The sequence below is a fragment of the Poecile atricapillus genome, chromosome W (assembly GCF_030490865.1).
Source record: "Poecile atricapillus isolate bPoeAtr1 chromosome W, bPoeAtr1.hap1, whole genome shotgun sequence".
Taxonomy (NCBI): Eukaryota; Metazoa; Chordata; class Aves; order Passeriformes; family Paridae; genus Poecile; species Poecile atricapillus.
The window spans coordinates 14,118,604-14,142,186 of record NC_081288.1 but is presented as its reverse complement, the minus strand read 5'-3'; the positions used below and the strand labels follow the sequence as shown (position 1 = coordinate 14,142,186).

The window sequence follows — 23,583 nt, the reverse complement described above, 5'->3', positions numbered from 1 at the left end:
CTCAGCACAGAAAGGCAGCATAGAGCAGCTCACACATTCTGAGGAAAAACTGTGGCAGAAAGCTGTAGTAGGTCAGTGGATGTGCACAACCAAAGGAGTTGTGAGCACCCAAACCTGAACCTAAATCCTCTAAAACCACATTGCCACTCAGTATTCTTAGATTTCCTCTCAACCTGCTCCTCATGTATCACTTCTGACTTCCCTTAATAAAGGAGTGATTTCAGAAGCATCTTGTCTCTCAGGATTTTGGCTGCCAGCTGGATGCTAAAGGCTCGTTCACAGACATCCGCAGCTAAGTGCAGGGAAAATGAATGGATTCTTCAAATTCCCACAAGTAACAAACACAAACATATGGGCTCTATGCTCCTAAATTAGTAAGGTGCAATTAAAATCCTACCTAAAAATTCAAAGAACTTACCTTCTCTTCAATCATGCATCTTTCCTTGAGCCACTGGTTTAGTATTTCATCCTTAAATGCACCAGTGTTCCCAACTGTACTCTGTTGAATTTTGGCAATTGTTGTAGCATCTTTCACAATTTCGATCATTCCTAAAGAAAATAAGGCAAAGGTTAGAAGAAGTTATTAAATTTTTATCAAATCATATTAAAAATATTCAAAATTAAATTTTAAACTGTGTTTAAAAATCAACTGCAGACTTTTATAGGTTGTGAGCAGAAATTTATTTGACAAGGAGCAATGGTTCCTGTTCATGCCCAGCTGAAACCAGCAAGGGTTCATAAAGAACTTGGCATCAAAACTCCTCCTCTTTTAAAATGGATGTATCATATGATGAATGGGGACCCACTACATAAGGCTTTTCCCGAGGAGAGGAAGTGTTCCTGTCCTGATCCCAAATCACATTTTCCCCAGCTTGTCTCCAGCTTCACAAATACAAGGAGCTGAGAAAAAGCTTTTGTTTTGTGGTAGTCTAGGGATGCAAGTGTTGCCAGGGCTGTGGCAGAGGAACAGAGCTGGCCCTCCTGCAGCAAATCCAATTTAAGCTTAAGTGTGCATATACGCAGAAAGCTCAGAAATACCAGTGCACAGTGAGGTACAGCAGTGGGATTGCTGGTGGAACGCTCTGGTTGTCAGGGCCATGGGGTCTGTCCCTAAGCAGACCCTTGCCAAGGCAAACTGCCACATTACAGCAATATGGTGCAGAAACAATGCCTTGTCCTGTTCATGCCAGCATGGCATGTGAAAGAGAAGAAGCTAGAGGGAAATGCAGAAACAAAGGCTGCAACACAACTCTGCCCTGTAGCCAAGACTAGCAAATGCAGTCCAGACTGGGTATGTCTGTAAGGGAGAAAGTCAGATTTTAATTGAATTTATTTGGTAGTTGGAAATATTTTCTTTTCTTTCTCTGGTTCAAGTTCAACAGTATTTTTGAGCTTCAGTTCCAGTTCAGAGATAAGCAAACAAATAAAAATACCCCTTTCTCTTCAAAGTGATTCAAAGCAGTTTCTGATTTGTTTTCAATTTGATTCTGTCTGAAACAGATCAATATCTTTCTATTCACAATCCCACCCTTTTGCAATTACTGAATTATATGCAAATTTTTCTGTAACAGAGTGACAACACAGCAATTTCTTCCTGCCCTCTCTGCATGGCTGAATACACCCTGGAGGTGTATTCAATACACCTGCCTTTACAGTGGCCTGGATATGTTTGCCATAAAACTGTTGTGGAAATATGACCTCCAAAATCCATCACCAAGACCATCAAATTAAAAAGCTTTGCATTTTGGTCTGTGCTTGTCAAGCTGCTGTTTTTCTCCCGGGTATGAGCTCCAGCTCCCATTCCAGCTGTTGAAAAATCTTTCCCTGCCTGTGCTCACAAATCTCCCTCTGCCGGCCAACAGCTCCTTGATGGCAGGGGAGCAGAGCTGGCTCAGGAGGCGCAAGAGGGATAGCAGTTCTCAGCTGGGCTGCATTCAGCTGGGAGGGAGTGCAGCAGGAAATGCACCATGCTGTGGTACCAAGGCACGTGACTCTTCTAAGAGCCAGGTTGAGTTTCTTACTTTCAGCAGTGATGCTGTACAGTAAGTAGTGATAATTGCTTCACAGAGCCAGGACCATATGGACATGTTAAAGGGAGAGAGAGCAGGATATGATCTTTTACCAGTGACAGAGAGAAGAGAAAGTTCATCCTACACAGGTCTGCTTGGCAGTTGCAGTGGAGAGGACAGATGCTTCCAAAATTACGAACTGCACTGGATGCAATGTCTTTAACAGAATGAGAATGCTCTATGCAGGAGGAGATGCCAGCACCAGATATAAGACAACTGTTTCCCTGTGCTCAGTGTAGAGTGGGGTACTGTCCTTGTGTCAATACACAGAAACTGCCCAAGCTCCATGGAAGTATTAAGAGGGAGGGAAGAAGTTGCCTGGAAAAGGACCACATGCGAATACTGTGAAGGAACATTTGCATGCCACCACTCTTTGGTTCTGTTCCAAACAAGCATAAGCTCTACATCAAAGTATGCTACATTGGGCATTACTAATTTAGGCTGCAGGTATTCTCAGCAAACCAAGCAGGAGTGTTAATATGATTAACTATGCCCCTACTGTGGTGCAAAAAGGATGCTAAATTCTTACATCTCTGTAGGAAAACCAAATAGTATTTCCTTGAGAGAGAAGAATGGGGAATCAATTAAGAATTCATGAAAGAATAACAGAAATGTGTAACTCAAGTAAGAAAATGCTAGAATCACTGGCAGAATTCTCCTTCATTTTTTCATTTTTCCTACATTACATTGTCTTGAAATAATTTTAAACAAAATTAAATCAGATCCTAAAAAGCTCTCTAAAAATTGGGTTTAACACCTCTAAAGGAGAGAAACCCCCCCCAGTTTTCCTTATATTTATAGTTAGCTGCCATTTTGATGTACAATTTTCCTTTTCCTTTATTATTAAAATTCTATCAATAAATATAATTCAATTTTACAACATTTATATTAGGAGAAAATAAACTCTATTATGTCACGCTACCAGGTATTTTATCAGTGATTTTGGGTTTCCTGCATTGCTGAGATATCCTGAAATCAAAAGGATGTTAAAAAATTTTATGCAGCAATGGATTTTAGAGAGGAAGTACATTACAAAAGTATATTAAAGAGCTATAAAGAATCTTATTGGGATTTCTTATTTCATTTCTTTCACAGGTTCTGAAAAATTTATAATCTCTGCTGCAGGAACCAATGCCCCGTGAGAAATATTGCCTGAGTATCCTGTTAAGTAATGTTGTTTCTATGTGGTATAGGGTATGAAGCTTTAGGTCAGGAAAAAATATACATGTCACTAAAATACGTCTTGAATAAGTCACTCACTTTCACTGCTGTTTTATACTCAATAATGTTCTTAAAGAGAAACTTGCAGCACAAGCCAAGGTTTTGCACAGGAATCACAGCCACAAGGAAGGGCAGAAACCACTGCCAAGATGCAACTGAAGGCTGCTCACAGAAGGTGTAATAAAGTGCTGTTTACCTCAGGACTACAGCACATATTAGAGTAGTTCTGCCATACACATCTTCTGTAAATATGGTATTTTGAATTTCTAATCACAGTAAGTGTGATCATGTACCTATTTTGTTCCCTGTAGAAATGCAACCATATGGCAACAAACAGAGGTCCAAGGATTCTGCTTCCCAAATGGATTCCATAATTCGAAGAATCTGGTAAAAACAAATGTATATGCTAAGTTATTTCAAATTATTTGAACATTACAGGTTACTCATACAAATAATGCTGCCCAGACTTCTAAGATGGGGCTAAACTTACTTTGCTGTTTGATTAAGAGATAAATACAGAAAGTGTGCAGCCATTCAAGATAATCAGTTATAGAAGCAGGGTTTACATATCTTCATCTGTTCTGCAACCAGGAAATCTCTACTCTTCTATAAAATACTAATAAATATATAGTATGATTTCTACATAAGGTGAGATTGAATGCGTTAGCAAGCATGCCCACTATTCCCCATTAATACCACCAAAAGCCCTAACAAACCAGTTATCTGAAACTAGAGTAATTCTAGCTACTGATCTTTCATTTGTTAGCTTCACCCATTGCATAAATAAATGATAAAAACACTTCATTAGAGAAACAGGCCATCTTGCACTAAGTAAAGTTCTGTCTCTAGAGCAACAAAATGTGAAATCTGTATGGCATATGGCAGGAAAAGCCAGGGTAACAGTATGCACTGTGTCTGGTTGGGATGAAGCTCCTTTTCTTCAGAGCAGCTTGTACTGTGCTGTGGTTTAGGGGGTGACCAAAGCAGTGCTGGGAACACACTGATGTCCCAGTGTCCCAGCTGAACTGCTGAGAGCCAACTGCCTGTTTCTCGCCCAGCCTCACTGTGACTAGATTGGGGTGCATGAGAGACTGGGAGGGGACACAACCAGGCAGATGACCTGAGCCAACCAAAGAAATATGCCATGCTGAACAGTGTCATGCTCAGCAATAAAACAGGGAAGAAGGGGTTATGCAGGTTAACCATCTTCTGTGCAGGGACTGGCTGGGACCTGGTCCACCCATGGCATGTGGTAAGTGACTGCCTTAGCACCACTGGTTTTGTTTTCTTCCTTTGTTCTTCCACTTCTCCTTTGTTTATTAAACCACCTTTAGCTCATCTCACAAGTTTTCTTGCTCTTACTCTTCCTTTCCTCTTCTCCCATCCCACCAGGGTTAATCCATAACACACAGTAACATAAAAAAATGTAGTACGACAAAGATGATCCAGTTTTGAAGTCAGCCTTGCCATGCAGAGTTTTAAATACAAAAGACAACCTCAGATCTCACATGAACATTGAAGACAAGGTATACACACTTTGGAAAAGTAAAACAATTGAAAAATATTTTTAAATACTCATGTTATTCTTTTTAAGCTTTAGCTATCATACCTGTAAAATTAGCATGTCCTGACGGAGGTCATCTCCATGTTTGAAGATGATGCCTATGGTTTCATTTGACAGAGCTGTTGGATCTGCACATTTAAATTCAAGCCAGAGGGGCTTCTTCTTAGACGCCATTACTTTACATTTTTCTATCTGTGAAAGACACATTAATTGCTTGCTAGCCATTGTATGCCAACATCAACCCAAGAAACCTTTTTAACAGCAGCTACAGAATAGTTTACTAACTTCCACTCAGCTATACCACAAGCAATTTACTGAAAGCACATGTAAAGGACAGAGTTCAGTTGCCACACAAAGCCTCCTTGAACCTGCACAATTTTTAACCACTGTCCATGATAAAGGAAAAAGTGTATCTTGACTTTCCAAAACTGGATTTAGCTTGTAAATCTTCTTCAGACAGATTCAAGAATAGAGATTCTGACAAAACTGGAAAATACGGATCTTCACAAAGGCACTTTGACAGGTGCTCTGTTAAACCAGAACATAATCATTGTCCAATGCAATTTACCACATCATCACCCTTCTGACTTCTAGCAACTACATTCCAGATTGCTTGATTCAATTCCCTTAGTAAATTGTTCCGATTCATGGGGGAAATGGCATTTTTGAAACTAATTTAATGTAATCATTCATAAGATAGGAAAATAGATTCCCTATTTAGTTTTATTACATTTTCAATACTGGTAAATTTAGTACTGAAACTGAAATATTTCAAATGTTTTCTCCAGTTATTTTGGCTAATACAACTGCAGTACGTCTTACTTTCTCTTCTGGAACTCCTGATTCATTGTTGAACATTACTATGTACAATAAAGCCATGTAAAATTTAAAAAAAAACAAACAAAGAAAAAGAACCCACCAAAAAAAAATCAGTGTTTGAGAGCAGCAGAATTCATGATACAGGAGTATTTTAGTATATTCATGTTTCATTAACTGAAATTCTGAGCCTGTAGTTTTAAACAAAATAGTTTTTACCATCCTTATTTTCAAAAGGGAAAGAAGTTTTTTAATCTTTGGACTTACTAGAAGCTCTGATTTTGCTTCTAATATTTCCTTTAGACTTGTAAAATTTTAGGTTTTGAAGATTATGGACAAATAGTATCTTTTAGAATGAACATGAAAGCTTAGTTTGTTTTACCAAACATTTTGATTAATACAGTTTGGAAAAAGAAAAGCTAACCCACCAATTTTTGGACATAGCTACCTTCCTTCGTAAATCTATTGTTTAGTTCATCTAGTAAGGTCCTGTTAGGACTGAATACTTCCAAAGTGAAGGAAAACTAAAAAAATCCAGAGAAATATTTTATTTTAAAAACTACTTTCTGTCAAACTGTTGATGATTTCTGTACTAAAAAAAAAAAAAAATACGTAGGAGAATATACAAAATACAAACAAGAAAATAGTATTCAAGAAGTCACAACTTATTTCTGAATAAGAAATGTCTGAATTGGCTTCTGTGCTGACAGTGCTTCAGCCATGCTCACCTGAGACGTGTTTAATTCTCTCAGCTTGAAGACAGCTTATAGCCTATCTCCCAAGGCACAGGTTTATTTAACAGAAACACGGCCATATCTAGACAATGCTTGAGCATTGCAATGCTTTGGCAATTCCTGAAATTGGATGGTTTGTCTGTCTTTAGCTAGGAGAAAATTAAGGGGTTCTTTCCTTGTAGGGTCCTTGCTGCACATCAAGCGAGTCCAAAGATCTTGACTGTGCTTCTTTACATTGGGCCTCGCATTGCATTTCAGATGCATGATCCAGTTTCCTCTCACTACATACCTGCTGATCTATGAATCTTTTTTTAACTCTGAGTCAACATACACAATTGCAATCTCACCACAAAACTGAAGGCAACAACATAGAAAACCTCAAGTGTTTCTTAATGTATTTCTAACATAATCATAATGTATTTTCTAACATAACCAACGCAGAGATACTGAAATATCAGAAACAGCTGAGGTGGACATTTTTGTCAGTATGATGAAAGTCTGCACCCAAACCTTAGTTTGGGTTTAGATATAAATCAGGGTAAGACAGTGAAAATAACTGGAAGAATGGAAACTGAATATCCCAAAGCCCCTGAATCAGATAAAACTTTAATTCAGTTATTTAATTAAAAAAAAAAAAAAAAGTCAGCTACCTGGTTAAATCTTGTATTCAACTAATGGAAAAAGTATAATTACCATTTAATGATTAGAATTTCATGGGTTGTTGGAATTTTTTTAGCACATGGTGGCACGTCATTACATTTAGAAAAATAATAATAGCTCTGGGAACAAAAACCTAAGGAGTCCGTGCAAAGTCATTGTATCCACAGAGAAATAAGCCATTTTGACACATTAGCAAAACTTTTTACAAAGTGACACATACTTGCAAATAATATTTTTTTTTAAATGATTTGTAGAAAGTCAGAATATACTTACCACTAGTGCTCCTGCCCTCAGCCCAGGATCATAAGGAACTCTAAAACTTTCTGGAAGTTTGCTGCCCTGTAATTTTTCAAGCTTTTGTCTCAGCTGTGCAATAACTACAAGAAAGAAAACACAATGAAATCAAACATTGGAAGGCAAACAGGTTATAGGTAATCAAACTTATTGAGCATTATACTTTGGCTAAAAAGCTCACTTTAGCTGCCATTTTAAATTGTTTTCCTCCTGGATCTCCTGACCCAAGGAATGGAGAAAAACTCTTTAACCTGCACTATCAATGGTCAGGGCTGTTTTAGATACCTAAAGGTAAAGTTTTCAAAAACCTCAGAAGTCATGTGCCTTCTCTGCAGTATTAGAAACACTGCACAGTAAGAGTTTACACTAAAATGTCAGCTTTCTTTTAAAAAACAAAACACAGTAGAACACACCAAAAAGTATTTTCCCTCATAACTGACAAGAAATGCAGACAGATTCGTGGTTTTTGAATTCCTGGAATCAATTACTCTGTAACCATAATGACACAAACTACAGAGACACTAAATTTCCTTATCCTCCTAGAGCTGGTTTTATAGTTCTGCCTTTTAAATCTCATATTCCTGTAAGGAAAAAAAAATGCTGTATATTTATATGAACAAGAATTTTAATGTTCATAACTAAACACAATCTTTGAATTAATAAAACCTCACTCTTCTGAAACTTCCACTCAGAATAGTACAGATTTTACAATGCATGATGTATTTTGCTCACCTCAGCTAGTGAGTGTCAGCAGCATAAGCAATACACTGGCTATTACCCTGTATCAGGGCAAAGACCTGAACACTGTCCTAAAAGAAACTGTAGCTACTCAGCAGAGGATGAGTATTGAAATATAAAGTAATGTAATCTGAAAACTGTAAGCAAACCAACCGAAGCTACAAAAGATTAGGAATAGTTGATTTTAAGACACAATTAAAGGCACTTCCTAAAACAATTTTCAAGTTGATCTGGCTTAAGAACAAAGTGCTATGCATTTTAAGTGATGGAACAGCAGCATAGACACATTCTTGGGAGACAAATCATCTAGCTCAGAGGGTGATGAAAGCAGATAATCCCATGCAAGGTGTAATATTATGATCTTAAGAATTTATTTAATTATTATTACCTGCTATCTTCAAATATAAGCAAAGAAATTACAATGAAAAGTGGAAGAAATTGTTTGACAACATATTTGCTACTGGAATAGTATGGACCTAGTAGGAAGGAATCTACAAACACTGGAGAAACATATATACAAGAATCAGATGAGACTGCATCACAGAATGCAATGAAACAGGACAAAACATTCAGACTGAAAATATGAACAATGATGAACATAGAAATGTTGGGACAAAAAAGAAGCAATAACCTACAGAATAAACTTTAGGATATACGCTTTTAAAAATAAAAGAAGTAAAGGGTGCCTGTAGAAAAAAATATGTCTTCAGTAATTTGAGAATAAATTACATTAGATACAGCCTCATTAGGACATTCCACAGTTTCAGGAAGCCTTATTCAGTGAAAATGTCAATTATATAAGTCATCTTTCAGTTTCTGCTGTACATTACATCCAAAGATTCTTTAACTTCAAAACCTGGTGGGTGTTAATATGATTGCTTTCCCTTGAAGCTTTTCTTCTTTTCCCACATATCCTTCAAAGATAATGTATTATGGAATCCACTGCTCTTACAGACATGTACATCTGCAAGGTGGTATCGTTTCTTTCCAAAATAATGGGATTCTGACTAAATACATTTAGAGTATAGAATATTTTAAGAAAAAATTTAGGAAGTTGCTTAGAAACAGTATTTTATATGGGGCTTTAATAAGTCCCTTAACTCACACTATGTGGTAACATAACAGATTTTACACTATATATTGAAGAATAAATTCGTATTTCCTTCAAATCCCTTTTGAAACACCACCACAGTCACTTCTGCACAGCCAGACTGGAAAAGCTTTCCAATCCAAGGACTTCCTGGCCTGGAGCATACCAGACTGAACATGCAGGGAGACGTAGTCTTTCTACAGCTTTTAAAATTTTAATACTGTCATATGTCTTCTCGCACTTACTCCCAACACCAATCAAGCAACAGGAATGAGGATAAACAACTTTTAAGAAAGTTGGGGGGAAGGTGGGGAGGGAAAAGGCAGGCAAAACTCAGAGGTGAAGAGGCATTGAATAACCCTACTGTGGCTTCCAACAAATATTGAAATAACAATAAATATTGAAATAACAATACCACATCTGTCTCACAGGACTCCTCAAAGATGTGCCCTGTATATTCACCCCTGATCCACTAGTTACTTCTGTGGCATAGCAGAGGCTGCACTGGCCTCCTCCCTGATCTTCCTGCCAAAAATCTTCTAGTGAGAGTTTAGAGGAAGGTTATATTTCTTGGCAAGTGTCACTTTTAATTTCCAGTTGATGTTTGTGTCTTTCTTTAGCACTGGCATTCAGTTAATGTACAAGAACTTATCTGTTTTCCAGTTGGCATGGCATGAGGTTGAAGAAGATAAGCCAAAGCTTGGGAAAGTACTGGGTGTCTAGAAGATTGATATTCTTCCCATTTTGGGGTGAAATGAGCAAACAAATCTATTACTGGTTCAATCATTATTAACTTACACTCACACTTTAAAGAAAGTAAAAATTATGCCCTTTGACAGCAATTTATCCACAAATTTTCTTAATGAACAGTACAATTTGCTGCCTAGTTTTTCACACCATAAGAGAAAAAACAATATTAACAACAAAGAAATGCCTGTTAGCAAATACCTTGAGAAGTAACATCATACTTTTCTGCAGAAACTGATTTAATCTCCATTGTGACTTTATGCAGCAATTCAATTACTTGAACCTGCTTCATGAAATCATGCAGCATTGCTTTTCCACAGCCCCTAAGGTAGGCTTCAAGGATGACTGCAAACCTCTGCTGGTAGTGCATGGACTGGGCAATTTCACTTCTTAAGAACCAAAACAAGAAGTGACCAATTCTTTTGTTCTACAGGTAAAGAAAAACACTAAAAATTAGCATTCATTTCTTGACAAAGGGTTTTAATAATGCCAGCAACTTCAGCATAAGTTGGCTGTATTTTGAAGTACTTACTCTCAAACCACGTTTCAGCAAAAATCTGGCTAATGCGCTGTCATGATATGGCTCAAATTTCACAGCCTGAGTAATACAAACATAGAAAATGTTGTTAACACATTTAAGATCCCACTGCTTTGACTAAACCAAGGACATCTAGAGAACATACTGCTGCAGGAGTAGAAAATGTGTAACAAAGCAGGTCTTTTTCAGGCTTCTCTGTCTGATTCAAGAAGCACATTTTCTTTGCAACAGGCTCTTTTCAGGTTTATTATTAATATGACAATGCATGGTGTGGACTACCTAACCAGAGTGCAACCTAAGCATATGCACAAAGCAACATCATTCTTGGCAAAAACCTGCAAGATAAAAAAACAGTCTGCAGTATGACTGATACTGAGAATGCTTGAAATGATTACTGTCAGATGGAATAAAGTATTTCTAACAACTCTTTAATAAAACATTTCAATAATAAAATACTGTTTTTGGTCAACATCCGCTGCTTTGAGACTAGGGCACCAGGATTCACTGCTGGGTTCCCCAGAAAAAAACAGGATACAGGAGCAGCTTTTTAGAGCACTTATCTGGCCTTTATTCTGTAACTGGGTGACAGAATAAAAGCTCTGATACACATCCTACAATAATGAAATACAAGTAAGAGGAAGACTTGACCAGACCTTTTGTTTTTTACTTACTGTGTAAACAGAAGTATTTTTCTCTTTCAAAAGCTGCTCCCCTCCACCCAAGCCCACAGACATTTCCCAGTTACTGCCAAAAATGGAGGTGGGGGGGAAAGTAAACAACAGCACTGGAATTTTTTTTTTTCTGTTATTCTCTCCTCCATCCCAATAACCAAGTGAATTGGTCTACCAGAAAACCATCACACTTCCAAATTCTGGGTAGTACCAGGGAACTTTTCCACTTCAACTCATTTTTCCAGAACCTTCTTTCATGTTGCTTGAGGAATTCAAGCTTATAGAAGGTTTGTATTCAGATTAATGGTGGAAAAAAGTATGCACTTATATCCCATGGCAACAAAAGAGAAATAAGAAGCATACAGTCTATGAATCAGAGTCACAAAATCCCTGTCATGGACTGAGGGGGTTGGTGAATGGCTTTGGGTTCTGGAAATAGAGTGCCAGGAAGCAGCCTGTAGGGAGATTAAGGGAAAACAAAGGGATGCGCAGAGAGCTGGGTGCATGTAGTACGCTCAGCTTTCAGAAGCAACAAAGTATGCAACAGTTATTCAACAGAATAGAATAGAATAGAATGGCTCTTTCAAGATCACTGCAGTCTGCAGTTTGCAAAGAAGCAACCAAGCCATCAGCAAAGGTCTGCTAAATTCATCAAACAAATCATAGTTTTATAAACTTTTACAACTACTGTGGCACACAGTTGCATTTTTATTATTAAGATATCAACATGATTTCTGAAATGTAAATCCTCCTGTGGGTTTAATCAAAAGAAAAAAAAAAAATCAAGTCAACTTTCCTGAATGAGGCAACTTATAAAAATGTTACAAAGACACGTTCTTCCTAGCTGCTGGCTAAGAGAAAGACAAGAAAGCCAAGCATCAGACAGACAAAAAAGCCAAGCACCAGACTTGCCCTTCTCCTGTATCATAATTCTGCAAGAACTGTCTTGACAGTCTCTGCAGTACTGTTTTATATCCCAAACAACATCAACTTATTTAGGAAAAACAATGAGAATTCACAAATATAACAATATATACATCCTTTTACTTTGTGCATGAGATTATGAGGCATGAGGGGTTTTTAGTACAAATTAATTTTCACTGCAGTAAGCTGCCCAAAAGCAATAATTATCACAAAAATTCAAATAGATTTTCTTACAGTTCCAAGAAAGCCTGTTATAAACCTCACTCTGGTATATACTATGCTTAATGTTTGCATGACCTTGAAAAACAAGTTTTGGCTGAAATACAGACAAAAAACCGACCTTTACTTCAAACCAAAACCTCCTTATTGAACTTGCAAATATATTTTAACATAAAACAATATTAAAAAACTTATTATGACCATCCTTATTGAGCTGATGTTTTTTAAAAATCCAGCCCTTTTTTCTTCACAGAGTCAAATATGAACTTTTGCACAGCAACAATAAAAGATGGTCATTAAAAAATATCTGCTGACACACCAGTGTGTGTACCTTTTCCTTGTCAGTTCAGCAGAGGGCCTTTACTCACTGCCATATACATGCAGTAGAGCCTTTGGTGTTTATCTTACAAAGAATTTTGTTGCACTTTAACTATCCTATCCACGCTTTATCAACTGTACAGAGAAGAACAGACATAGGAAGCTCAATAGGTTCATTTATGGTGTGGCTGCTTCTATTTGAAATAAACTTGTGGGGAAATAAAATGCTTGATTTCTAACTCCACAGAAGATAAAATGGGAATTTCCTGTGCAGAGTGAAATAAGCCATAGAGCTTTCATAAAGGTATTCATTCGAAAAGTGACAACCATTTGCAGAAGAGATGTGTCCACTGGAGCAGAGAACATCCATTCTCTGAAAAATGTAGATTTTAAATACACTGTCATACCAAAACTTTGCTGCAGAATGCTGACAGCTTATGCTCCATAGTTAGCTAAGAAATAAAGACAAGGAAAGCAGCAGAGAGGTAAAAGTTGGAATCTAGCATGGTTTTCATTTTTAAGGATGGTAAGCTCATTATTTCTTACAACACCACTTACTAAAAATGACACAGTGAACTTAAGGCACTATCATTTTATGCTACAATATTTTATTTAACTGTTAGAAAGGTTTATTATTTTTAAAACTCACCAGATTTGTACTTCCTCAAAACAAACAATTTAAAAAAAAATGGAAACAACCCCAGTATTTCCTCTATTTTCTCAGGCATTTTGACAGCAACCAATCACCATCCCAAACTCCTAATTTAGATATAAAAAAGAAGTGAATAGAATTGCTGAGCCACATGTAGACAGCAAAAGCTCACAAGCCAAGCATATATATAGCAGCAGCTATGTGGGAGGCCCAATGAGGCAACCGTAGCAACTCCTTTAGTTAATGCAGAAGTGCATAAATTCTGCCTAATCTTCAGACAAGCAAAGACAAGGCTATAAAGGCTTTGTTGAAAGCACTACCAATGTGCAGCATAATCTGAAATACTAACTTCATTTTCCTGGGATTCTGGGCTCTCTCTGAACCTGCAGAAATAAAAAGTGGCTAGCTGCAGTAGTCCTCTGATTTTTTGAAAAAAGAATTTCCTGCTCTGAGGAATAACAGTCTTTCCATGCAAAACACTGCCCTGTCAGGTGTAAAAGGCCTGCAGACCTACCTGGCTCCAGGGGCTGTGCTTACCAGGAAGAACACAAGGTTACACCTTCCATTAGACACCAGAGGAGACTTTGCCACTGCCAGCTGATGGCATCATGTTGAGAGAAAAGCAACCAAACCAAGTTTCTTGTGTAACTGATATAAACCTTCCCAGGATTTGATCTGGCAGACGTACACACAAGGTGTTTCAAATCAATACAGCAGCGATACCTTGCTGTTAGAACCACAATTTTGCACCCAAGTTCCCAGAAGGATTTAATCTTAGGATGTAGTCCTGTCAACTCTTCAGCTATTTTCAAAATTGGGGGGGGGGGGGGGGGGGGGCGGAATTTCTAGCTAAATTCGCTCCCCTTAACAGCACAGGACTGAAGTTGCTGCATCCACTGGTGTTCTTGACCTAAAAGTTTCCTTCAGGCTTTGCCCATGTCAACATCTGCATTTGCTTGTTTTCTATCTACACTCTTTCTAAATTATCAGAAAAGTCAGTCAACAACTCTTCAGTACTGTATAATTCAGACCCGATATGAACAGGATTGCAGACAGCACAGTTAGGATTTATTCCCATCTCAGCTGTACTGGCATTAACCATTTCCAGAAAAAATTACTACTGTAAAAACAAGTTGCAAATCGTAAGACACAAAGCAATGGTACCACAAAAACATCAACAAAGGCAAAAGGCAAAAAGCAGAAAAAGTGTATTTTGCATTAATCTGATTACAACCACTGCTTTGACTAAACATTGAAGACTTCAAAACTAGGGAATACTAACAAGACCTATTAAAATAGGAAATGTAAATTATTGGGTAATGCAAATATATTTCTGGAAGGCAGAGCTCAGGAATGCAAATACACCTCACCTGCACAAGCTGTAAAAGATAATGAAGAACATCATCATCTTCTAAACTTTCCAGTTTTTGAACTGCCATTGCTCGGACATTTTCGTCTGAGAAGTTACAGTCCAGAAGTTGCATTGTGAGTCCAACATCTAAAGTGCTCTGATCCCAAATCTCTTTTTTAGCTAGTAACTGGTATGTTTTGGCCACTATTTCTTGTTGTCCCCATTTCACAGAGCTAAGCAGCTTAGGATATGCCTTGGGGTGCTTTATGCTCTCGTATCTAAAGTGCCACAACAGTTCTTTGTCCTCAGGAGAAAGTGGATTAAGTGGGTCAGTTGCTATGATCTCTTCAAGTTGCTTGCGAAGCTGGTTGGGCATTTCAGCTCGGGTCCTGTCCCCCTGGGGGTCTGATGATATCCTATGCTTGGGCAAGGCAATTGGGTGACAATATTTGTCCAGCACAATAGAGATAGCCATTGAGTTTTCTTTATCCGGGTTAGTTGCTGATGTGAGTTTGTCTGCATTTATACTTCCTTGTTCTTCCCCCTTACCTGGAATTTTCCACATGTGGAGCACATACTCCCCACTTCGTAGCAAAAAACGGTGATCTATCAACAAAAGATTTACATAATAGAGAAGCTGGGTTTTGCATTTTGCATCAGAGTTAGAGGATTCGTGTGACTGAAGGTTTGTTTTTGCAGATGGTCCCTGTGCTTTGCCACAGTATATCTGAAGATTCAGAAGTGCTCCTTTAGGCAAATCCTTGATTTTGATATCAAACTCCAACCAAATATTCCACAGAACCTCCTCAGTAAAAGGCTTTGATGAAGTCCTTCTCTGTGAAAGGAGCTGCTGCCCATGTTGAATGTTAGCCTCTACAAATACAGTAAGATCAGTATTTCTTGGTAAAACTGGGATATCAATGCCAATTATTTTCACTCTAAATTTTCTATTACAATCCCACAAAGAGATAGTGAAGACTCTCTCATGATCTTTTCCATCTATTGTCAACTGCTCATGATACCCTGTAACTCCTGTACAATCATCCACCAAGGGCCATTCTTCCTTCCGAACCTCATCTTCATTCGGGTCTGGGGGACTGTCAAGGACAAGGTGGATTTCTTCCCCATTCTTAAGGCACTGTCTTATCCAGTGAAAATCTTTGATTGGTGTCTCTCCAGTAATGTACTCATCTCTGCCACAAACCCTGAGAACAAAATCCAGTTCACTATGATCTTCAGGAATGTCCATCAAAGACTTTTTCTTTGCCATTTTTGTGAAAAAGCTGTGGAGAATCATATCTGGAGTGTCATCTATTGACACTTTAATTTTCTGACTAGTAGTTCCTCTATGTATGATTATGAAAATGTTATTATTAGTGATTTTTTTAAATAAATATTCTGGGAGTGGCTTAGATGTAGTCCAGGGGTGCATTGCGTATAATTTAGGATCTCTGCAGGCTACCTCTATCATTCGTGGAGTGACTAATCTGCGTCGGGTAAATTCTAGTTCATCATCATGCACATTGCTTACATCAGTGACATCATAACCAATTAAATCATTAAGTTGCTGCTGAAATTCCTGAACTTCTTCTGATGGTTTTTGTTTCTGGACAACATAGATCTTGCCTACCTTTTTCTGTAACACCTTCCAGTACAATATGCAGTCCAATGTCTGTAATACTTGATGTTTATCATAAATTTCATACCATTGCCCTTTCTTCTGATACTGAAGAATAAACTGATCTGGTGTGAATGCATGGTAGAAGTCTGTGGTTTGACTCATCTCTATTGCACGCATCCAAATCTGTGCCTTCATTTGCTCAACCGTACAGTTGCCAGCTATTTCGAGTAACATAATTTCTGGTGCTTTAGTATGTTTATTGCTTGTAGGTAAAATGAACTCAATGGGTATCAGTTCCATTGATGAAAAACTACTCGATGTACAATGAGGTTTCATTCTTCTTCTCCTTCGTTTGTTTTCCTCTCTCATAACAACAGGTTGTTCATGATCCCCCAACTCCATGCCAGAAGATATCTAGCAAAACATACAATTACTTGATTACTTTCTCATTTACATTTATCTTCACTGTTACTTTCTAATTTTTCATATACATTTTTTATATTTCTACTTCCCCTTAATTTCTGGTCACAAATACTTGATTTACATAAACCACTTCAGATGCAATCTATTCAATTCAATACCAAATATAAATAAAAAAATCCCCAACCAACTCTCCAGTGATTAAGTAATTAAAATAGAGGTTTTAAATATCCTGCCCAGATTTTACTGAGAATAAGCAGTTTGAATGTGCAACCTCCATATTGATTAGTTCTTGCTTCTATTCAATCAAGCACTGATTCTACTTCTATCTCATCTGTTTTGATGCTGCTGATGTTAACATAAGTGGGTTTTCATAGAAATCAAAAGACACACTCCTGTACATGAATAGAATGCGGTCCCACTGAGCTCCAGGAATGGCAGAAAGTAACAAAACAAGCAATTTATTTGCAGTCTGGACAGACATGAGCCTATTCCCAGTTTCTTCTGCCTCTCTTTTTAGTGATGAGGAAACAGGACTTCAACCTAAAAAAAGCCCTTAGGATGCAAAATCAGGGACTATTTCTGAAGATGTATTTTAACATTCATCTAAATTCAAGGTGAGTATCCTTAGATGTGCTTCTTTTAAATAAATTAATTCACCAGACTGATAATATCCATCCATTTTCAAAGTACACACTGCCAACATGAACTACTAGTTTGTTACAGAAGAAAAATCACCCAAGCTGATGCTGATTTATTACTCTATACATCAAATCACACCTAAAATACCAGCAAAACAATATTAAACATGAGTAACCTACCTTATCAGCATTCAGTAAACAAAAAATATTGTATAATGCAAAACCAGCACACTCAGTTAATCTCCATTGACCAATATTAAAACGGAAATTATTCAGTGCTGATCGAGTGCACTCGCACAAGCCAAATTACAGCAACATACTGAACTTCTTTTCCAAGCAACACCTTCTACACGTAAAATCTTTAACTGCTGAAGAAAAGTAAAGACAGTGTAATGATGCCTTAGGAGATAATAAAAGAAGCAGATAAAAATATAAAAGATTAAACTCTAACAACATAGAATGCTAACTAAAATTCTTCTTTTGACTTCCAGAAAGCAGCAACTGTGGACACACCACCCCTATAATTTACAAAGTATATGGAAATATTACCTGCTTATAAAACAAAGGCTGAATTGCTGAAGATGACTCATTTGCTTAAATTTTGTAGTTCCTATTTTTTTAAAAGAATATCATTCACACAAAAAATTTCTTTGTTTAAGCTGTTCTGCTTTTCTTGCTCGCTCTCATATCCAGATGCAAAGGAAGTGCTGCACTTACCAGGAAGGAAGTTTTAACCAAGTTGATTATACATATGATTGCTCATTTTAAAAGAAGTCAGAATGCTTTTCCTGTTACAACAGTAAAAATACACCAACAGTACATCAATTTAACACACATGTATAGAAGACATGTTTAGAGCCTTTTAAAAATAGCAAAGAATAATCTGGGAAATAAATTTAATGAATTCAAATCAGGTATTTAAACCAAATATATTTTTGAGCTATTACCTCACAAAAGAATTAAATACAAATAGTAGATAAAAGACAACTAAATATGCAATGTTTCATTACTTTAATTTGTACAGTGATGGCCATTTGAGGAATCCCAACTTAAATTTACTAGAGATTTTTAAGCCAGCCTCCATACAGGCATCTCACAGAGATTGTATATGCCAAGGATCTCTCATGGTAACCTCAACAGCAGAACTACTGGGCAGCCTTACCCAAAGTATCTTTAACTCATTCATTTATGGTTACAAACATACAGTTAAATCCACTAGGAATGGTGACTTCAAATTCAGGAAGAAATTAAACTATAGACTTTCAACCCTAATTCTTGTGGTTATCTACAACTTCAGGTGCTATTCTTTTACTAAAAAATTATCCCCGCAGAAAAAAAACATTAGGGAAAACATGTTCAAAGCAGAAAGAAAAGACATACACCCCTCTAATTTCATCCTTTTTCTTTATGACTTTTCCAGTGAAATACTAATCTTTTGAAGAGCAACAAGCAGTACAAATCCTACAGTGGTAGTAGATATTATGCAAAAATGATGACTCTTGAAAAAGAGGAAAAAAATGTGAAACAACTGAAAAGCTGTCTACCAACAGTGAAGTGCCTTTTTTTTTTTTTTAACATATGCATGTTTCCTATTTATAAGACACATTCTTTTATAAAAATGTGAAAAATAACCCCTCCCTCTGTACTGGCAAAAAAATCTGACAGTCTCTTACTTGCCTCCAACATACCAAGGCTGATTAACACTCTGCCAAGGTTAAAAAGCAGAAAATACCCTCCACCACTGGCACAGCTCTTCTCACTCTGAGCATCACTCTACTTGCCAACTAAATTAATAAATTTTAGAGGTTACCCCATGACAGGAGGTCAGTTTGGGGGAAACACACTCTGTCCCAGATCCTTCTATCTTTCAAAGCCAGTATTTGAATTTTATCAATGTAGTGGTGAAGTTACCCTGAACATTTTGTTGCTGACATGAAATCTACCCATCTTGGCCAAGACATCTCCAAAACTCATCCTCCACCTACGTGCAGCCTGTCAGCATTCATCAGCCACAGCCTTTGTGGCATCTCAGCATTACACACTGTGCTCCTCTCTCATCTCAATTCTAAAATACAATGTAGTCATGTATTTCTCTTCATTTAAACATAAGCAACTAGCATTAAGGTTTTTTTCATGCCAACAGGATATATAGATTTTTGCAGAGTCCTTCCTCTAAAAGTCATTGTGCTGCCCCATTAAGTAAACCTGGAGTCATTTCAGTTTCATTGGGCTCTGCAGATCCAAGAAAGCTTCATGGTTTAAAATGTCCTCAGCCTGCTCCTCTGAGTCATGCACCTAAGGATTAATTCTTCAAGCACAGGTACATACAAATAGCTCTTCTACCACTACTCCATAGATCAAGACATCAAGACAAGCAAAGGCAGCATCTCTTCCTCATGTGCACAAAACTAACCTGTACATTTCTCAGTGAGTGCACTTGTTTCACATTCTCATCCACTTATAAAGGCAGGTAGAGCATAACTTTTGCGGGTTCAGATATTCCCTCACAAACTGTATCAGACACAACACAAAACATGTGGCACTTCTGTAGCTGCCTTGGCCATACAAGGCTGTCTTTTCTCCTGCATTCATTTAGATTGTGACCTGTTATGTCTAGTCCAGCCCACTCCAATCTCAGTCTCCAGTTCTGCTCTGACCCCTTTTTGTCAGCTTTAGAAGGTAACTCTTGGAGCGACAGTTGTCTCTCATCTGTCTGTGCAATGACCCATTCTTACGGTGACACCAAATTGTACCCCATTTCCTGCTAATCCATGTGTTGGCAAAACCATATTTCCTCATGCACATGAATCATAAAAACTTTGATGTTTATAATGAAAAATCATTTCATGTTAAGTTCCTAAAACCATTGTCATGCCTAAGCTTTACTTACAGTAATGGTATTTCAATAATTCTACTGCAACAACCCCGGTAAAAAGGGGAGGGGATCGCTCTGTTTTATTTCTAATTCTAATGGGCCTCATCAACCCTGAATATCCCTGTATTACAAGAACTGTCCTACACTGGTACAAAAATCCTGATGGCGTCCAATGGAGAAGAAAAAGATGGGCCTGTAAAAGGTAACTAAGACGAGCAAGCAGTCTTGCCTTTGTCTCTAGTTGTGTTCCTATCTCATCACTCAGATCAGCAACCTGATCATAACAAAACCAGCAAAAAATTGGTTAATTTTCAGCTGTATCAGTTCCTTTATCTGACTCAACACTTGCAGGAGTGGATGGGCAGCAAGAGAAGAGGAGGAAAGGGAATGAAGCCAGCACAGTTAAGCATAACTGAGACTGAAACATGATTCACAGCAAGATTAGGAGATACGCTAATAAGTAAAGTGTTAAATTATTTGAAAAAACTGGCTGAAAGGTGCTTTAAAAGGACAATGTGGTATTACGATGTATTACTTATATGGCTACAAAAAAATTAGGATAACTGTCAATCTTGACTGCTCTGTTAATACTATGTTAGAATTCTACTAGTTACTATCATGCTTATTCTATTTTAGTTCCTGCTTCTGTTTTAATCCATCATGTGAATTACTATACCATATTTTATTTTACCACCTTATTTTAATATTAGTCTTTTCACTTTAGTGGAACTCCTTCCCAGACAACTTAACTTTCAAGAAAATAAGCACTCTCTACCAGCGTAAGAATTACCTTGTGCATGCATTATGTAAATACAACACTAAAGTTTACATTCACAGTTTCAGACAAAGTTCACTTGAAGGATAGATTTTAAAAACCAGAACTATCATTACAAGACTCCAAGCAGCATACTACATTTACTTGCCCACACTGTTGTGTAGCAGGAGATGGCTTTGCACTTGCTGGACAGAAATAGATCATCCCTACACCTGCAGTGATCCAGTGCTGAACTTCAGAGGTAAGATACAGCCCTAACATTTCAAGCATAAACACACAACAAAATACCACTTGGCTCAGTTTCTCTGTCAGATCTAGCAACTACTAGCTCCCATGGGAAATAAATGAGGGCAGGTTCCCATTAGCAAGTAAACTTCACAGGAAATGCAGTCACATTCCTTATTAAAAGTGTATGAACCAGCAGATACAGCTTGGTTGGGAGGCTGAGGAGTCAATTAGACTGCTGTTACAGCTGTAACATTTTCAGGATGTCCTGCCTTCACCTCCTTTAGTTTCTATATGAGTTATCTATTTGGGGCTCCTGGAACAAACAATAACTTCTAGCTGGTTCTGAAAATTTAGGTAAGAATTTCGGCAAAGTGCTAGCTAACTGGGGTTGCACAAGTGATCTAGTGGTAATCTTGAAGTAATACACCTTGGAATCAACACTTCGCAGAGTTTTAAACCCTAGAGATGGCTGCTATTGCTCCTGCTGGGACACACTCGCTATTTAGACACTGCCTGTCCTGTCAGCTTGTGCCCGGTTTTCTATCACTGATTGTTAACTGCGTGATCTAATCTACACCAGCAACTAACTCCCGAACGCCCTCAGCTATTATTTCAGAGGGATTGTTGTGTGGAAAGGTTTCATGGTCTACACATATCAGATAGACACAAGAAATTTGTTGGATGAGGAAATAATTATTGTTTGAAAGCCGTGTTTTAGCGGAGCTGACTCACTGATCTTAAGACTGGGAGAACTGTCTACTGTTGTGTATCCTTCACTTCGCATTGTTTCATTCAGCGTTCACACAGCTTCCTCAGCGGCTCTGGCATCAAACTCGTTAACTCCCGCTCGGGCCGTGCCGTGAGGCGGGACCAAGGCCGCGAGGAACCGAGCAGCACGGGGGGCTCAGCAGTGCCGGCTGCGCCGAGGACCGCAGGGCGACCCCGGCCAGCCATACACCCCCGCGGGAAGGGGCTCCGCGCACGGGAGCCGGGAGGCGGGAGCAGCGGGCCGGGGCCGGGCCTGCCTTCCTCCCTCCTTCCCTCCCGCCCCCGGCCCACCGCCCGGGCCCAGAGATGGCGGCCGCAGACGCCCGCGGGAGGGCGAACCTCGCCGCGCCCGCCCCGCCGGGGCTGCCGGGGCCGGGGGCGCCCTGAGGCGGGCCCGAGCTGGGATGGGTCCGCCCGCGGCCGGCGCGGGGAACGGAGCCGCGCCACCGCCTGCGAGCGCGGGCCTTGGGCAGCGCCGGCCCGGGGTGGGATCCGCCGCGACCCCCGCTGCCCCCGGCACGGAGCTACTCACCGCAGCAGCGCCCCCGGCCCCGGCTCCGGACAGGTGTTTCCCTCAGCAGGAAGCTGAGGAAAAGCGGCGGGGCCGGCGGGGAGGCTCCATAGCCGGCGGCAGAGGCAGCTCCGAAGCCGCCGCCAATCACACGCCGGGCAAAAAGGGAACCGGCTGCGGGGCCTCCCCGCCCCGCCCGGCTCCGCCGCGGCCTCGGGCACACGGCCCCGGGCCCGGCCCGGCCGCATCAGCCGGAGCGCGCACAGAGCCTCTGGTGGGGTGAAAGCACTACAGCCGCGGTGAAGCTTAGTCGCCGGCATAAGGCACGCAGGACGTGTCCTGGTATCAGCACAGGCAGCAAAACCTCCTTGGGCGCAGCTTCTTGGCGTGTTCCTTGCCCAGGGTCCCACAGCCGGCTTGTCCATGGCACTCCAGCAGCGACCCCCGCCTGCCCGGCCAGCCCTGACAGCTCCTTCAGCTCCACACCTCACGGCAGGGACAAATTGGTTTGTCTAAACTGCTCTTAAAAAACCCCTGGAGATGGCAACCTGCTCCAGAGTGGTGGTCTGCTCTAGGAAGGATTTTCATGCTGTCTGATTCAATGTCTTGGACAGACTGAGCATCTTGCTTGTCTTATTCCTCTTATTCGGTTTGGAGGTTTTCTTCCTCCCTCCCCTCCAGCTACTTTCTTGATTGAATTTGCTGCATTAACTGTTTTCCTACTATTTTTCCATCTCCAGTTGGGGCAGTCCTGGAGCTCCCTTTTTAGGTCATGTTCCTGAAGCCATAAAATAGATAGCCTTCGAGAAATAATGGGTTAAAACATAGAATATGAAGGGAACATCTGGAAGTAATAAACACAACGACAGGAGGGAAAGAGAAGGATAAAAAATCACCGGACTAAGCGTAATTTAAGCCGAAGCTAAAGCATGCCTAATGTCAATATGATAAGTTGGCCCTAGGAGGTTGGGAACTCGGCCAACTACACCGGGAAAGGACCAAATTTGGAAAGAAGTTCAAAAGTTTAAGGAGGAAGACTCCTCGGAGACCCTCGCCCACGATGAAGGCCGACCGGAACGACCCCCGAAAAGATCCTCAAAATAGAAGTTTCCGCCCACGCCCCGCCTACGGCACGCCC

The 23,583-nt window shown here is 39.4% G+C and overlaps 1 protein-coding gene across 2 annotated transcripts in view; it reads right to left on the bottom strand.

The window, feature by feature from the left end:
• Positions 1 to 22,605, bottom strand: part of PIK3CG (phosphatidylinositol-4,5-bisphosphate 3-kinase catalytic subunit gamma) — a 33,375-nt gene extending 10,770 nt beyond the window's left edge. Inside the window, exons 1-8 of one of the 2 annotated variants that reach the window (XM_058863953.1) lie at positions 22,467 to 22,605; positions 14,626 to 16,641; positions 10,466 to 10,531; positions 10,135 to 10,360; positions 7,338 to 7,441; positions 4,900 to 5,046; positions 3,584 to 3,674; positions 419 to 549 (exon numbers count right to left, since the gene is read on the bottom strand). In XM_058863953.1, the coding sequence (XP_058719936.1) occupies positions 419 to 549; positions 3,584 to 3,674; positions 4,900 to 5,046; positions 7,338 to 7,441; positions 10,135 to 10,360; positions 10,466 to 10,531; positions 14,626 to 16,629 (2,769 nt within the window). In that variant the 5' untranslated portion in view covers positions 16,630 to 16,641; positions 22,467 to 22,605. Of the gene's footprint in view, positions 1 to 418; positions 550 to 3,583; positions 3,675 to 4,899; positions 5,047 to 7,337; positions 7,442 to 10,134; positions 10,361 to 10,465; positions 10,532 to 14,625; positions 16,665 to 22,466 lie in introns of those variants that run through there. The other variant, XM_058863952.1, reaches the window with a different exon arrangement.
• Between the last annotated feature and the right edge of the window lie 978 nt (positions 22,606 to 23,583).